An 18,631-nucleotide genomic window follows, 5' to 3' on the forward strand; every position below is an offset into this window, starting at 1 on the left:
CGATTATATATGCAATAACATATATTCTGCATATTGCAGGGATAAATATAGTAAAATATCAGCTATTTGTGTAGAGCGGAATAAAGATAAATTAGAAGTTTGAGATTGGGCTGGTTTGGGCTGGAGGTAGGGAAGGTTCGCGGAGGTGGCACCAGTGGGCGTGTCAGCTGGTGTGTGTTGTCACGTCACAGTCTCGCCCAACCATCGCCATGTCTTACGCTTATTTATTCAAGTATATCATCATCGGAGACACTGGTTAGTACAGCAAGTGTGCCTGGAATGTACTGTGAGTGTGGCTGGAGTGTGTGTGGCTGCAGGTGGACAGGGTCAGCTGTGATACCTGTACTCCACCAATATGGCGAAAATCGATTTGCTTCAGTAACTCATATTGATAGTGTTTTTCTCAGTTTTCCTCAGCTTTCCTATTGTGTTTAATTTAAAGGACTGCCTAGGGGATGATATCATTGCATGCCGTTGTGTTTGGGAGTGACTTGGGTTGGTTTGTCTGGGAAAACTTAGACAACGCACATCTTCGACCTTGTACATTAAATATTGACACTGCATTCAACCCTTCCGTCTGAGAAGGGAATCGTAGTCTAGCCTTTTCCGCTACTAGTCTGAGTTTTAAGTTTGGTTGTGTTGTGGTGGTGACAAGGCTGTGGTGGTGTGGTGGGAGGTGCAGCCACTGTGGAGGCTGGCCAGATAATCCCAATGACTCAGGCAGTGTACACACAATGCCGTGTTTGCTTCGTTCAAAATGCAATAGGGGAACTGTTAAAGTAACAGATAAGAAGGAGTATATTGGATGTTCTTTAAAATTATATGTAAAACACAACTGTGGAACAGATGTTAGTGTCAAATATACTAACTATTTTAATTACATGACGATAATGCACCTTAGTCTATACAATAGGCATTGTTATTCTGTACAAAGCCCTGTACTGACTGCTGGCCATTGCTGTTGGTGCCCACTGACTAGGTGAATTGTTGTGGCCACTCTTAACAGCTCTGCACGACACACAGTGTGCCTCCTGATTTAGGAGTGAGGGAATGGCCCCAGCCTGCTGCGGCTTAAGGTGGCAGAGGATTCTACTTGGAGTAATTGATAATTTGTGAGTTACCGTTTTTGTCTATTGGAAGGAATTTTTTGGTCTTTTGTTGGGATTGGAGGGACAGCTGGCACAGTCTGGAGCCGGTGACTCATGAGTGACGGACATTCCTGCCCAGTATTAAGCATGCGGGTATTGGCAGGTAATGATGACAGTTACGTTTTGCTCAGTCACTGTGTTCTTACTGTCACTTTTAAGTGAAGAATGTTCCATTAGTAGGAGGTGCTGGTGATGATGAGTGGCAGTGGGTAGTCTTAATAGGACTGTATCCTCTGTCCCACTAACAAGCTTGGGGGCTGTGGGCAAAGCGGGGTTTCAGGGTAGGGAAAGCAAGTACATATTACATAAGATTGTCCCGAAGGACTTTGTACTCCTTGCTCAGTCTTAAGTAATAGCTTGTAATTAATAAGTATGCCTGTCTGTCTTTTGTCTGTGCAAGTCAAATGAACTGCCTGACTCTATTGTTGACTACATAGGTAACAATGAAAGGCATTTAAAAACTTCACTCAGTCAATGGTTATAACCACAGCTGGGTCACCTCTATCATTATTATATGAACTTACCATATTCGCATGATTTGCTGCATGTTGGCTGATGACAGACTGAGAATGTGGCATCAGATGCAGGGCTTTGAAAAATAATGAGTGAACCTTTGTTGACACTGATGACTGGTTGGCAGTTTTATATGTGTGCACTAATGCTTACTTGTTACTTTCAAATTGTAGCTTTTCTATTGTAAAAATTTTTTCAGATTTTCTAATAAATTTTCAAAGATTTTGATTGTCATTCATTTTTATCAAATCTATATATTCTATAAATATCCCTGCCTTCCCCAAACAAGCTTGTGAAAAAAAATGCAACTGCCACCTAAAAGTCTCCTAACTGTCAGTCTTGTGATTGCCATGTACAAATCTCCTCACACATTAGTGAAATGCATTTTGAAACAAAATTTAACCGAACTTTATAACCTATTAACTGCAGAGGTTTGATTCTTGGCTCCAGTGAAAATTTCTCATGGGTAAGAGATATATCCTGCCTTCAGATAAATTTTTGTTACAGTGGATAGCTCAAGGGTCGCAAGACACTAGTGGCAAGCAATAAAGCTCCATTAAGTAACATAGGTATATGGTGTAATGATAGAAAAAACAGTATAATATGCCTTTGCACATTTATGCAGGGATTCCCATTCATGTACTTTGGAAGGTAGTTTGGCTTAATAGCAAATGGAAAATCTACTGTGTTGATGGTATTGGTAAATTAAAATACCAGAGATTGGCCTGAACAAAGGGTGAAAGACCCCAGCATGATCTTGGGATCTGCCGAGTGTGACGGTTGTGCCTTTTTTTTTTTTTAAGATTTTGAATAATGTGCAGTGTGTTGTTATATCTATTCCCAAGTTTTAAGTCTCGCCATTTAGAATATTTTTAACCAAAACGTCACTTGTTAAAAATTGATAAATTTTTAAAGATTTAAAGTTTAGTTATGGATATTATTTTATTGTTTGTTCTTAATTGATAACTGTTTTGGTTGTTATTGAAATAATTCTTAGGCCAGTATTAGGGATGTCAAGTGTTTCTGTCCAAATTGCTATTTTGTAAATATTTTGTCAGACAGCATTTTCATAGAACATATTTTCATAACATTCACCCAATGTACAAACTTGGAAACCTGGTGGTGGAGGAAACAGTTACTCTCTAACTTTGACTCCCAACATCACCCAGTAAGAGTGATGTCTGGACTTTTGCCTCCTATTCTGGTATTTTGTGGTGTCTTGGGTATTAATCTAGATTGCCAGCATGTAAAATTGGTGGATGCCAAGAGTATGTAAGTAGTGCACCAGTAAGGTGATGTGGCTCAAACTGTCGCTGAGCTGTACTAATAGTAACACAACCAGCCACTCATTTCAGCTGCAACATGGACTGTGTGGTGTGTCATTGCTGTCAGTTGCTCACTTGGTCTATGGCACTAATTGATTGATACTGTACATAAAATACACCACAGTAAAGAACACAAGTAATAATTTTTTTTTTTTACCTGCCGTATATCTTGCAAATATTTCCATAACCTTGACTTTTGTGTACATTATTAACTGAAACTGAGAATTATTCACCAACCAAGATAATTTTCAGGAACCTAATTAATCCTGTGATTGGGTTGGGATTTGTGTGCTTTTATCATACTACATTGCTTTATGAGGTTTTCACTAACATTTGAGAGTTTTGCTCTGTGAAATAGATGGTTGGTATTGGAATATGTGAAAAAGGGAGAATGGTTAGGAGGGAGAGTGAGTACCAGTGTGTGCAAAGAAGAGGTACATGGATGGGTGTAAAAAGTGACAACTCTCCTGCTGTGGCTTCCAGTGTGGTGTTCCCAGGGTCAAGCATCAGAGTAGACTGTGCACACCATCCATATTTTGTTACCCTGCCTACATAACTGTCTTCATTTCCAGGTGTCGGGAAATCATGTCTCCTGCTGCAGTTCACAGACAAGAGGTTCCAGCCGGTGCATGACCTGACCATTGGGGTGGAGTTTGGTGCCCGCATGATTACCATTGACAATAAGCAGATCAAACTCCAGATCTGGGATACAGTGAGTACTATTATTTTTCTACTTGTGTGAGAACTGGTTTGGGTTTATGGTGTATGTAGCACTTTTTATATTTATAATTGATCAACTATTCAGATGGATGCTTCATTCATGGCTTCAAGTGCATTTGGATAATTTGAATAGGTTTGTGCATTTTCTAAGGTTATCATATACATTGGAAAAAGAGTCATGTACAGTAAACCTTTAAGTTTTGTATTACTGCTAAACCTTGATTATGTGAAATTTAGAATAATGAATCGGTGGTAGTGGAGACTTTATGATAAGCACAATGCTTGGTATGGAAATGTAACTGAAAAATAGCATTTGATATTGAGAGATGATGAGTGATACTAATTTGCTCATCTGTTATATTTATTCACAAACAAACCAAGCCTGTCATACCTTATTACTGCTAATATTTTGTAAGTTGAACATACTTGACTGTCAGTGAAATTACTATGACTGTAGGTAACATTAAAGTTTAATATATTGGTAGATCGGTCACTTATTGCCTGGAAGGTGGCCATCCCTGTGCTACTCACAGAAGTGGATGCCATTCTGCATTTGTATTGCTCCAAAATAAAAACCAAGGGGGCAGCCTTATATCTGTAGCTTCATATCTATAAAGGTGCTCCAAGGAAGCACCTTCACTGCCAAAATCAAGCTATAGAGTGATTTTATTTTACCAATAGATCAAATATGAAGACAACCACAGAAACTGAATGAGGATTATATTTCCCAAGCAGCCTGAGGAGAAGTCTGGATGTAGCTTCAGAGCCTTGATTATTGAGACTTCAGCTTTAAATACAAATCTTGGCTGGGCAGGATCTGAGCACAGTGTATCTGATGAAGCCACTTCTATAGTTACCTGAAGTATAAGTAGTATGTAATGCATATAATAGTGAGGGTAATGACCTTTTCTACTCTCGTGACAGTTGTGGAACATTCAAGCACTAAGATTCATTAATGATATGGGGTTCTTTCTGTGGGAAGGGATTGGTAACATTGTGTTGCTGGCTGGCAAGGGAATAATACTTTAAAGGAGGCATTAAAGATCAAGGGGCCAAGCTATATATGCAGCCTTTTGATACATCTGGTAGTGATACTTTCATTGTGGTAGGCATTACTTATATGTTTGTATGTACAATGCTTTCCCTCTTCTGTCAGGCCGGGCAGGAGGCATTCAGGTCCATCACCAGGTCATACTACCGAGGTGCTGCTGGTGCCCTTCTGGTGTATGACATCACCCGGCGGGAAACCTTCAACCACCTCACACAGTGGCTAGAGGATGCACGCCAGCACTCCAACTCCAACATGGTCATCATGCTCATAGGGAATAAGAGGTGAGGCATCCTGAACAGTGAGTTATCTGTTCTCATGGTATTATGTACAGAACCCTCTTGGTATGTGCACTGTGGTGGTAAAAGTAGGTTTGAAGCTGATTTTAGAATACATTTAGCCTCTAGGTAACATTCAATCTTTTTTTTTTTTTTTCATTTGTTTGATTATGTAAATTTTTGCTTAATTTCTTTTGATCCCAAAAATTACATAGCTTCTGAAATCTAAATAGTTGACCGACAATATCTCTACTACTTTTAAAATCATTGTTTCTTAGTTTGGAATAAATTTTTTTATAACTTTATCAGTTACCTCTCTTCTTTTGTATCCCAGTCAGATCTACTCTTACGTAATGATGAAGTTACCATTGCTTTCCCATACTTGTATTTTCAGCATCATAAACATCATTAATTTTCCCTAAAATAAGCACTGAAAACCTGCCGTACATCTTGGAGGCTGAAGGTTGCTTTTTTGCACTGGCTTATTCTAATCCCAAAGGCAGGTTATCTTTTCTAGACAGTAATCTGAAATCTTGTATGTGGCCTCTCAGTGAAGTGTATGAATAATACTTAAAGCAGCAAATAAACAAAAGATCATAAAGGAAATATACACAATCACAGAAATTCCTTCCCATATGGGTAGAGTATGGCAGATGAGGCAATGGATGAGTGGTATTTGACATGTTGTGTATGAATATTGCTGTCATTTTCTCTCCACTCAAACATCCCAACTACAATGGAATATTATTGAGTGATGAAAGAAGTAAAACTATGGTATGATGATGATGATATGGTATGTTAAAAAGGTTTACTTGTAAATCTTATTAATAACAAGACTATTGTGGTTACTCACTCACTGCCTGCTACCGTTTTGATTCACTTTGTAACATTGCCAGGTTTTATTGCCCAGTGGTTATCTAGTTAATGTTGTTTGATGTTTATTTATGCTTTGGAATTGTTTATTTTTATTATGTTTATTACTCTTGCATTATTATCTTTTTTTTTTATCTATATATATATATTAATCAGTTAACTTATTATTTCTTTTTCTTTTTCTTTTTATTTTTTGTGTCAAAATTGTGGTGTGTCTCTGAGGCAGGAGTGTCGTCAATACTGGGAAATATGGTACATGAATTGTTGTACACTTAGGCTGCCTTCACATGTATGGAATTTTTTACTTTCATTGTCCACTGCTCTTGAATAGCCAAGGATGTCTATGGACACTCACATGTCACAGCTAGAGTTGTGGGTGGCAGAGCGCATTTACAACTGCCGTGGTCACTGTGGCTTCCTTTTAAAGATGGTGTTTGAAAATGCTGTGGTTAGTGTGAATTGTACATGGCACCCCATGAATGTATTCAGATGTACCAACCCTTCACCATCTTGACTCAGTAATGAATCTTCTCTTGAAAGAGTAAGTGGTCCTCTGTTTCCGTGATGAGAGAATGGAAGCAACTGATGGTAGGCAAAGCTCATGATTGTGTTGTAGAATGGCCATCCCCACAACGTTGTGTTCTACAATGCACAACGTTCTGTCATGGACACTGCATGTCAAAAAGTCATTGTGTTTGAAAACAGTCTCAAACATCTACATTTGCAGCAAATTGGTGCTATTTTATCACAGCTCTAGATATGGGTATGGCTCACTGCTGCACTGTTGTATCACAACACAACCAGTGCAGGAGAAGACCAGGGGAGAAGACAAAACACACACACACAGACACACACACACACACACACACACACACACACACACACACACACACACACACACACACACACACACACACACACACACACACACACACACACACACATTGCGTAGTGCAGTGGTTAGCGTGCTCAGCTTACAACCAAGAAGGTCTGGGTTCGACTCCTGGGTGTGGCGAGGCAAATGGGCAAGCCTCTTAATGTGTAGCCCCTGTTTGCCTAGCAGCAAGTAGGTGTGGGATGTGACCCGAGGGGTTGTGATCTAGCTGTCCTGGTGTGTGGTGTGTGAGTGGTCTCAGTCCTACCCAAAGATCACTATGAGCTCTGAGCTCTTTCCGTAGGGGAATGGCTGGCAGGGTGACCAGCAGACAACCATAGGTGAATCACACACGCACATCATTATAAATATGGCATCACTGCACTGCTGCATCATGCTGGATTTGAGGACAAAAACATACACTCATATAGTTCTAGGCTCTGGGGCTGAAATAAATAAGGGTTTTTTTCAGTGTGTTTAGTATCCCAAGTGTTGCAATCCTTAGGTTTAGTGCTGTCCCTTTAGAAGAAACCAAGTGTAAAAATGGAGAGGTCATTGTATGTAATCTGCCCCTGGTCTGTGGACAGCAATTTCTTGTGATTTTTTACAGTTGTATTTCTTTATGAGCACATCAATAGTTGATCTGCTAAAACTATCCTCACATAGTGAAGTTACTTGTTCTTTTCAGTATTATACACTACTGTGAATATTATTATTAACAGTTTTGTGCTCCATCAATTATTGGTAAACACAGGTCATCCGAGACTCTTGTAGCCATGCACCACCAGCTCTTTTGCATTCTGTATCCAGCTTTTCATTTGGTAATATGGCCACACCAAATGTAAAGTGATTTTTCAATTACTTTTATTATGAGAAAGGCATCTTGTGTGTCAGTAAATATGGTAATTTTGTTTATCTGAAGTTTTACATATTTTCCCTAATCACAATCACAACTACCTTGGATTGATATGCACTGGATGCCTCCTTTCACATGCACACTTCCTTCAACATTTTACTTTGTGCTTTCCTCCACAGTGATCTTGACTCCCGGCGGGAGGTGAAGCGGGAAGAGGGAGAGGCATTTGCACGGGAACATGGCTTGGTGTTCATGGAGACCTCTGCCAAGACTGCTGCCAATGTGGAGGAGGCTTTCATCAACACTGCCCGGGAAATATATGAGAAGATCCAAGAGGGAGTATTTGATGTCCATAATGAGGTGAGATTTGGGGTTATCTGGCAGATTGTCTTTTTGGTGACATTCTTGTATTACCAAAGTGGTTTAGGCTTAAGACATGATGAGTTAAAAAAAAAAAAAAGTGAAGCTCTTTTTTTAAGTGCCATGCAGTTGAACATAACATCAAAAAGAAGAGATTAATGAAAAGGCAGAAACTATGTAGTCAGTTTTATGAGATTTTTCTGTTCTGATAATCTCTTCCAGTGTTATAAAATGATCAAGAATCACTTTTGAGACTCTTACTTTTATTATGTGAAGTGAAATGAGAATGAATAAACTAAAGAAGGTTGAGGTTAAAGGTATGATAAGGGACAATCCTGTTTATTTTTCTCATTAAATATTACAATCCACACATGGAAGGTTTTGAGTCATTGAGTCAGTGGTGGGTTGTAAACAGTGACTGGCAGCACACACACCCTATCCTCTCCTGGCCTCAGTGAGATTTCATTATGTTCATCAGAATGTAGGAGTGTCCTATAGTGAGTGTGTTTGTGGTGACCATTAAATGCCTTGAATTAAGTTACTCTGCATGGAGGAGTATTTAGTGTGTGTGCACCATCACTGTCTCAAGCAACTCTTTTATTGCAGCAATTTCTAATCATTAAACTCAGTCAAGCTGTCAGGGTCACTAGAGCTGATCAGTGCACATCATAAACTCTATTAACTTTCTCCTTTTCCCACCTGCTTCTCAGTTCTGTAAAAACCTTGAATGCAATCTGGTCACAGAGTGGAGGTGGTGGCCACAGCAGCTGCCACCTGTGATGTGTGTAGCTCAGCCCTGTTAACTGGTGATGAGAATGTTTCCTTTGAATGGGAAAAAAGGTTGCTAAGTGCATTGCACTAAAAAACTTAATTGACATATTATTACCATGGCTGAGACCACCTTTATGGCTGCTGTAATTTTTATTTATTTTATTATTTTTTTAGCATACATTCTATCAAGATTCATCATTAGCATGAAAAACCATAGTTTCTCGGAAAAATGTAAGAAATATGTGCTCTTAAAGAGAAAACAACAATAAACTGAATGTTTGTTTTGAGTTTCCAGTATTCACTGGGGTGCTGTGGCATTATTGTAAAACACATTTATTGCTTATTTGAAAAACTGTGATGAATCCATTTATGTAGACTCATCAAGCAGTATTGGAATGTAATGTACAATATAGGCACAGTTAGTTATGTTTTTAATTTTGCATTCATGTTTTCCATTATGAGGATGAATATGGGAATAGCTTAGGAGCAACACAATTTTTGTAGTATATTCCAGTGTTTCCATGTGGAGTCATCCCTATATGGGGTCCAGAGTGGTGTTGGATTTTTGGGTAGACATTTTGTTCTGGAATATTGCCCAAGGTTTGTCCCACTCACAGCATCTTCAGCATCTTAAAATCACTTGTTTTTCAGGCAAACGGCATCAAGATTGGACCTCAGCACTCTCCAGGTGGTGCAGGCCTCACCAGCAACCAGGGAGCAGCAGGCGGGCAAGGTGGAGGTTGCTGCTAATCTCCACCTTCCCCATGCTATTGAGAGGTGGAAGGTGCGGCTGGCCAGAGAAAGCTGAAGGGGTGGATGGGTGGCTTGCTGTGGTCAGTGGTCTGGAGCTCTCCCACTGTGTGGATATATAGATTACAGAAGCTGCCCTGCTCCACCTTATCAGCTCCCTTGGCAACTATATCAGTTTAGTGATGCAGAGAGTGCGCCCTACCTGAGGCACTGTGGAGGGAGTGAGGGCAGGGTGTGATGACTCCAGGTCTGTTGCGACAGCTCAAAATTTTTGCTGTAGGGATGTGGTGGAATTTATGGATTTTTTTTATTTTCATATAGCTCATTTGCTGTCAGAAATATAGGATTATGTGTAGAGATGTGTATATTGATGTATATTTTGATTGAAGTGAGTGTGTTTGATTCTTATTGATTTTTTTGTTATTGAATGCAGATATTTTAATGATACAATATTTAACTTTAGATTTTAGATCTGCTGATGCTTAGGAAACTGCATATATAAGTTAGTTTTGGACCACTGTCACCCTCTCAACACAGCACAGGAAGCAACGTTGTCCACACCAGAGGCTGACCAGTTGCATGTGTATACTACCACCCTAAGTGTGACAAAACAAGGTCATCAAAAGTGGGAGCAAAATTACCCTTGAAATATTTTTTTATACATGGAGTCAGATGTAAAGAGATATTAGTTCTTCCACATGCCTCACTCTGGTTTATCTTTATACTTGCTTTATCTTTACCTTGCCAGCAATTAGCTAATGTATAGTCACTTCCCCTAGTATGTCGAGGCTCCCACAGTAGTGACTCCTGCATGTGTGGCCCAGCAGCTTGTTAACTTGTGCCCCTTGTAGCTCCCACACTGGGCAGTTCAGCTGACACTCACACAGTAGCACTTATCCAGTGCTACTCCATGGAAATATATATGTTTCCATTATCTCTGTCCTTGGATAAATTTTCTACATTTAACCCCATTTTTTTACTTGAGTTGTGACAAGGCTTTGTTAAAGACTGGGATTTTGTTCCTTCGTGGGAGTGTGTCGCACTGGTAGGAACTGCTCGTCAGGACTGTCTTGTACGTCAACAGGTGTGTGTGCGTGTGTGTGTGTGCGTGTGTTTGGTTAGTAAGTGTGCTTGCTTGTTTCATTGATATATATATACACTTTAGACTATTGAATTAAAAATATAAATTGAGAGGTAAGTAAAAGTAGTTAAAAACAAAAAAGTGTGTGTGAGAGTGTGTGTATTTGTGTGTGTGTGTGTGTATGTGTGTGTTGACCTGATAATCATGGCAGTCACTTCCCCTGCTGCCTGGTGATTAAGAGACCTCAATGTTGATGGATGGATCACACAGCATTGAACAAAAATCATGTAGATGACGTATAATATATGTATTATCTTCCACCAGACAATTGCATCATTATACATCATACTCAGCTAAAGAAAAGAAGCATTGAAAAAATAGTTATTAGGTACAGTGCTGACTTGATCTCATGATCTTGGTCAAATGATGCAACTGTAACCAATCCACTGCTCAATTTAACAACAGTGGCTGGCTGTGGTCTGTACTTAGTAGTAATTCATACACAGGAATTTGATGTGCTTTGGTATCAACCTAACTTAGATTGACTGTTTGAATATTCCACAGCATATAACTTTTGTAAGTGATCAGGTATAGCATCATTGTGGTGTTGGAGGGGGAGCATTTTTTGACAGGGCTTGTGAGGGGTTTTGCAGCGTGATACAGTGTGTTAATGCGTGAATGTGTGCACATATTTTCTTGATTGCTGGCTTTAGATTATGAATTGAAAAGGCACAGTTGACGACACAAATCATTTACACAAGCCAACCAAAGACAGTGCCTGGTAACTACACTATAGTTGTACATAATATTGATTTTCTAATAAGTGAATATACACTTGTACTGTCAGGACTGAGAGGCGACTGCAGTCAAAACTCACACCTGCATTACGAGTCGTTGTTCATTATTAGGAGAAAGAAGAGTTTACAAGGGAATAGTTACCAGGTGTCTGCGTGGTTGTCTGACACGTACTCGAACTTGTGGAGCCAACTACACATGATGCTTTAAAGGTAACATAAAAATTAATCTTACGGCCAGTAATGGAGTTCATCACATAGCTAATCTTTTTATTGGTGGTATCAAACATTCCCAGGACCAGCACCCTCATTTAGTTTTCCTTGTACACGAGGTTTTCTTTGCAAGTAATCCTCTCTCCTGTGGAAGAAATTTATAATGAAATTTGTTTTTTGATCCTAGATTGTATTTAAAATATTTTTTTCTCCTCTTTGAATTTATATTGATATTTCATTGAGCTGCTTATGTATTTATTAAGTATTTGAACAAAGTGTGTGAATGTGGTGGGTTTTTGCTATCTTAGTAAAGTAACAGGTAGGTTGGGCCTTTTGTAATTCAACTTCCCTTTGCCTAACCTCCATTTGAACCACACCAAAGACAACCATAGGCGCAGTTTTTACGTGGTAGATGAGAAATTTGTTAGATCTGCAGATAGTCTTGATGGCCTTCAATGGAATATCTTAAACATTATACATTTACTATAGTATATTGAAAATATGTAATTGATATATTGATGATATCCACGTAGGAGGCTTATATATTTTCTCACCACAGCCCTTGAGGACCAGCAAGAGACTGACCCTTGAGTGTGATGGTATGAAATTTCCAACTTCTCACAACAGACTTGTCTTGCATTAAGCTAAGCACTCTGTGGCATTATAGAGCCATTTCAGCACTTTGCCAGATACTATCATGTCAAAAGCTGTCAGGTGAAGTGTAGGTTAAGAAAAGCATTCTTCCCAAGAGTGCTCTGTAGAAAAGATAACTACACTAAAGGTTTGAACAATTTTGCAGGGTATTTTGACTTTGCCAGTCAGTATGAGACATAGAGCAGCAATTGTCATGTAAGACCTGGGTTGAGGAAGTATGTGCTCCATGCCCCTCTGTGTCCAGCTCCTCGCAGGGCAGTCTCATTGAGAAGCCTCACACTTGCCCTTCCTTGATCTGGTATCACAGTTGGCTGCAGTTGTGTATGACTTTATGTTATTAAACTGTATGAAATTAAGCAGTGTGTGTGTGTTTCCCCTGATGAGATGGCTGTGTTTGGCGTTTCTCAAATGAAAGCTGGGTTTGGTAAGGGCTGCCTGTCGGAATCATGAAGTTTAAGGGTTGTGTGAGATGCTGTATGGTGATAGATGAAGATAACTGCAAAGGGCAGTTCATGTCTTACACTAAATCGACATCCTCTGCTTGATTTGAGCCTCTTTTTAAATCAGTTTGTCCATTTTGCCTTTCACTGTGCCGATCTCTTCAATTTGGCCTTAATGTCACCATAGTGCCACATGACCTTCACAATTTGGCGCTTTCTTGCTTTCCTTTAATGTGGGAATTCTAGAAGAACAAGAGAAAGGAAAATTCAATATTTTGTCTTTTTTAAAGTATGGTAACTTCACCTGATTATTGTCATCTTGGGTCATGCCTTTGCTTCTTATCCAAAAAGACTATTTTTCTTCCTTTAAAGCCTATTTTTCTTCCTTTAAATTAATGCAATTTCAAAACAATGCATTTCCTAACTTAGGTTTTCATTCAGACATTACCCAGGCTGGTGGTCTTATTCGCTTATGTCTCTGAACACAAACTGCGTCAACTAGATTGTGCTTGCATTCTTTCTGTTCATGGCTGTCACTGCACCTGCAAGACTGCTTCCGCTCATGGTGCAGCACGCAGGATCCAGCTCCCCCTCACACACTTATCACTACCTGCTGATATTTATTTGGTTTTTATGATAATCTCCATTCATTCCTTTCTTCCTCGTTGCTTAATATTCCACGTCCAACAGATAAATTAAGAGGCATTTGCATCACCCACCCCTCTTGCTTTTATGTATGTATGTAAGCACGTATATATGTATTTCTTCTTTCCCTCCCCTTCACTGATACCAACATTATTCACTTTAAACTCTGCCTTTACTGTATGTCCCTAATAACCTATTTAACATTATTCATGACGCCTACACAGTGTTTTCTGCATACATTTTTCTTTATTGCACACACACTAGACAAGAAAAGAACAGATACGAACAGACTTACATGCTTTATAATTTCCTTGGTTGACTGTGTTCTAATTAAAGTTATTTATCAATTAATTCAAGGATGTTTTATGATCTTATTTTTAATTCGACATCCGCATCTGAGAGAGAGAGAGAGAGAGAGAGAGAGAGAGAGAGAGAGAGAGACCCACGAGAATTTGCCTAATAATCTGTGGCCTCAGAAAAAATAGTCCTTAAGGGGAAACAAATCGCTTAAAACAACAACATTCTATGATATCCTGTGTCTAAATATAATTAAACTCTCCAAGCGATACGTCAAAATGAAACCCTTCTGTAAAAAGATTTCGCTATAGTGTTGCAAAGGTTTCATATTGTGCCAATTGTGTGGGAAATTCAGTCCCTCAGCCAAGGCAGCTTTATTTGTCAACGTGTGAATATCATGAAAACAGGCTGCGATGTGGTGAGAGATACGAGTAGTTCTCTTTCAAGCCTCTCACTGCTACACTCATCCTTTGATAACATCCAGAACAGTTTAAAAATGGTTTGCGTGGACACAGAAGAGAAAAGAAAAAAAAATCAAATGTTAATTTTGTCTTCTTCCCTACATAACTATTTAAAAGGCTAGTAAAAAATACGTATTTAAAAAAAATATTGGTGATTATGGAAAATTGTCCAGCAGTGGAAGAGTTAAGGTGTAAATTAATAGTAGAACTCTTGTTAGATACTGCAATGCACACCAGAGTCCTAACAACCAGTGTGTTAAAAGTATAGTAATCAAATGTATATTGAAATAAGTTATAGCCAATTATAATATATATATATATATATATATATATATATATATATATATATATATATATATATATATATATATATATATATATATATATATATATATATATATATATATATATATATATATATATATATATATACGTATAAAATTAACTATTCACAAGTCAAGAACAGATCCGTTGAATAGAACTGCCGGCCAGCTCTCTTCAGGCCGGGTCAGTGAGGCCTTGGTTCGCGCGTTGTGAGGTTGCCTCCTCGTTATTGTGTTCATTGGTGTGTGTAATTTTTTTTTCTTTCAATTTCTCGCTTGCAAGATATGAAAAGGAAAAGAAGGTATGTGGTGGTGGTTTGCATTGTGTTATTTATTCATTTTGTATGTATAGAAAGAGGAAGGAAGATAATGATGTAATAGTTTGTTAAGCAAGTACTCTCTCTCTCTCTCTCTCTCTCTCTCTCTCTCTCTCTCTCTCTCTCTCTCTCTCTCATGGGATAAGAAAATACATACTGCTCTTAATGTTTTGTTTATTTTATCAATTTACGTAAATGTAGCGCAGTAATTACCTGACAGCTGGTTGGGTGGTTAACGAGCCTGGCCGCGCAGTTGCCAGATTGAGTTTCCAGGTGGCACTTGACGAGACTTCAGTTTGCTCAAGCATGAATTAACACTTGAGATTTTCGTGAAAAGCTGAACGTTAACTGTAAGTGGAGTGATCATTTCCGCGCCTTGTATTGTGGGGAGGTCTAGAGTTGGCGCCAAGAGAGACAAATTGCCGAGTGCTTGCGGTGCTGGTTTGGTGGCGGAATACACACACGCCTGTCGTGTCTCCGTAATGACCATGGTGACGGGAAACAACTCTTTATTTAATATCCTCACACTTATAAACGGGTTGTCCTTATTAGCGAGTACAAATGAGAACTCTATTATAAAATGAAAAAAAAAAAAAAAAAGTTGACGGGCAAATGAACCAGACGTGAGTTCTTTACCTCTGCTAAAGGCGCGAGGGAGGCTTGGTCAGCAGCCTTCTAGATGGTGTTGACTCGGCTTAACTACGTAATCACCATTCACTATAGATAGCTAGTAAACTACGTAATCACTGTCCACCGTAGAAATGTCCACCGTAGAAAGCAACAAGTAGAATGTTGTCATCATAATTACCGTCCGCCACAAGATATGCAGAAGCGTTTTCAGGTCTTGGTTCACTACAGAGGGGCAACGTGTACGTAATTGCTGTACACAATGTAAGATAACTACCAAGGATTTCATGGGCAATGTCCAGCTGCCTTTTTGAACTAACGTCACAACAAAGCGTCGGACAAGGATGTAGCTTTGCCAGTGGATGTCTGAGATCCCGTCCTAATTGGCAAAACTATGCTTTGGTGCTAAAAGTGGATGATTAAGGCATCTAAAAGAGTAAATTTAGGGTAAACTAAGCTAAAGTATATTCAGAGGCACGTAGCGAGGCTAGCTACTGCCGCGGTACATGCCCCGCCAACCACTCAGGTCGTGACCGCGGTGTGACGTTTAACTAAGACGTAGTAACAATCACCGACCCAACTGACAATTCTGTCTATAAGTAAGCTGGTTCAGATTCAGTGTCTCAGGCCAGACTGACTGAAGCCGAGCAGTGCGCCACCCAAGTGTGGGCAGCTGCCGTTTGACGATGTCGAAGTTTCAGGGTCAGATACTGGACATCAAATATACCATTCACGACGCTGTGGGACTCACCATTGATTTGGTTAGCCATGACGAAGACGAAGACACAGAAGCCATAACTGCCAGTTGGGTCGGTGATTACTACTGCGTCATGGTTCATCACACCGATGTCACGACCTGAGCACCGTGGCCGCATCTAGCCTCGCTGCGTGCCTCTGAATATTTTAACTTAGTTTTTCCTAAATTTACTCTTACAAATGTCTTAATCATCCACATTTGACACCATAGCATAATGATTTTTGCTAATGAGGTCGGGGTCTCAAACATCCACTGCCAGAGCAACATCCTTGTCCGATGGCTTGTTGGGACGTTACTGGGACGCTGCCGTTACTGGGACGCTGCCCCTGAAATCCTTAGTACGAAATAACCGCTCACGGTAGTCGATATTATAGCCATTCTGGACGACCTGTGTTTTTATAATTTCATGCCACTTTGTAAGGAATAAACAACTATAATGAACAGGCTAACTAATCACAGCCAGCCCGCTGTAGAAGGAAGACAGCCTGTCAGAGCTATCTTTATTAACTTAACGCTCTTCGTTTTCATTTCATGCCTACTGTGCTATATAAAAACAAAAATAGACTAGTCCTGATAATCTACAAAAAGAAAGATTGGCTAACTTGCTTGTAATGGATGTGACAATATGACTGGCTAACTTGTTTATAATGGATGTGACAATATGACTGGCTAACTTGTTTATAATGGATGTGACAATATGACTGGCTAACTTGCTTGTAATGGATGTGACTTAGGAAGGCGCAGAAGCAGAGTGCGTTGGAGAAAATTGATGTGTTATGGCGTCTCCTCGCTGGAACGGCCGAAAGAACACTGACTTACTACTCTTTACTGTAATATTAAAACAGGCTCACATTTCAGCCTACTGATGTACATGACTCCTGGATGGATTAGTGATCATTCGTGTATCTTCCCACTTCGTCTCCCTGTGGCTGCTCCCGTTGAGTCACCACAGTGGATCAACCCTCATGCACTTGGAATCCTGCGCCTTACACTCACAAGCATCATCATCTTTCGCTGCATCCATGAACGTTCTCTCAGGTGTTCCTTTTTTCTGCTTGGTTCACTTCCAGCATTCTCCTCCCCAGTCCCCACATGCTCCTCGTCTCCCCTCATGACATAACCAAACCACCGCAGTCTCGCCGGTAGCGTTGCCCTCACACCGACGTGCATGTGTTGTGCTTCTGATGTATTCGTTCCTGATTTCGTCCAGCCTTGTGACTCCTACAGAAAATCGCAGCACCGCCTTTTCAGCTATTTACAGTTCCGCCTCTTGCCTTTTCGTCAGTTTTCTCCACACTGCACCGCATGGCTGGCCTCACTGCTGTCTTTTGTATCATGCCGCCTTGTATATATTATGAGAAAAAATAACGTTTTCATCTAAGGGTTAGGATAAGTGACGTGAAGTGAGGTTGCGTAGGTTAGGTCTCAATTAGATTAAATCAGTTAATTACACAGCTGATTCTTTCATTGTCTAGACCACGATTTGAAATAAAGAAAAATCGTAACAATGCACAGAAATGGATAGTCAGTAACTCGAAATTATCAGGCAAAGGTTATTTCCATAATCCCTCAGAAAAAAAAGAAGGATTATTCGGGATCTGAAAAGCAAGTCCCTCCCAACTCTAACGCTCGCCTCTGTACGGTATATCTTGACTCGAAAATTTGTTCAGGTATCCTCAAACCTTTGCTCAACTAGACTCGTGAATATTATCTGTACTACTCGTGGACTGAACACTGCAGCATCGTATTTTTTTTTCTTTCTCACTCACCATAATAATTTCCCACGTGAGCAGTCAAACGCTCAGTGCGCAGGAATACATAGAAAGACACTCAGTTTGTTCCGAGTCGTGAAGGTTGAGCGGTCTTCATGAATGCCTAGCTAACTGTATCGTAAGGCGTGTTTTTGTTTATTTATTTATTTATTTATTTATTTATTTATTTATTTATTTTTTGACTTCCGTTGTGCAGCACTGAGATTCGTTCGAGTGATTCATTGATTTTGTCTGATTTATTTATTTATTTATTCATCCTTTGGAGGGGGAGTTGGAGATGCGTGTATTAATCTTTTTTTATTCAAAGGGGCCAACGGAAAAAAAAGGGGGAAACCAAACCAAACAAGCCCTATGAATATTTCTCGTTTCGTTCTGTTTTGATCTGAGGGTATTGGCCTGAGGGGAAAAAATATATGAATAAAATAAAGGGTAGTGCAACAGGAAAAGAAATGAAAATAGAGGCTCGCAGTGTTTCCGTGCCGCGCAGAAAAAACAATAGCAGCTGAAGAGAAGAAGAATAGCCATCATATTTTGAAGTTTATCTGTTTATTTATTTGTTATTTGTTGATGTTGAAGAAATAGTGAAACTCCTTACAATGGGGAAAGTGTTTTTAATGTTGAAAAATCTAGAAACTCACCAGACTGGGGGAAAAAAGAGAGTTTATTTATTTATTTATTTATTTTATTCAGGAAACATCTTATTGTAAAACTCTATATTATATAGAACATTGTTA

General features: G+C 39.4%; 2 protein-coding genes across 10 annotated transcripts in view; both read left to right on the top strand.

Annotated features, from left to right (window-relative positions):
* Positions 1–104: 104 nt before the first annotated feature.
* LOC135114915 (ras-related protein Rab-2) lies at positions 105–12,614 on the top strand. Its single transcript, XM_064031180.1, has 5 exons — positions 105–255; positions 3,559–3,698; positions 4,863–5,038; positions 7,815–7,995; positions 9,418–12,614. The coding sequence occupies exons 1-5, from the start codon at positions 210–212 to the stop codon at positions 9,514–9,516; spliced, it is 642 nt and encodes a 213-aa protein (XP_063887250.1). The 5' UTR covers positions 105–209; the 3' UTR covers positions 9,517–12,614.
* A 1,939-nt stretch (positions 12,615–14,553) lies between these two features.
* The window catches only part of LOC135114927 (uncharacterized), a 364,637-nt gene continuing 360,559 nt past the window's right edge, over positions 14,554–18,631 (top strand). For all 9 annotated transcript variants that reach the window (XR_010275727.1, XR_010275726.1, XM_064031235.1 and 6 more), the window contains exon 1: positions 14,554–14,726. Coding sequence is in view for 7 of the 9 variants with exons in the window: in XM_064031235.1 (XP_063887305.1) it covers positions 14,710–14,726 (17 nt within the window). In the remaining 2 variants the exon portion in view is untranslated. The remainder of the gene's footprint in view (positions 14,727–18,631) is intronic.

This window comes from Scylla paramamosain, chromosome 2, assembly GCF_035594125.1.
Source record: "Scylla paramamosain isolate STU-SP2022 chromosome 2, ASM3559412v1, whole genome shotgun sequence".
In the NCBI taxonomy this organism is placed as follows: Eukaryota; Metazoa; Arthropoda; class Malacostraca; order Decapoda; family Portunidae; genus Scylla; species Scylla paramamosain.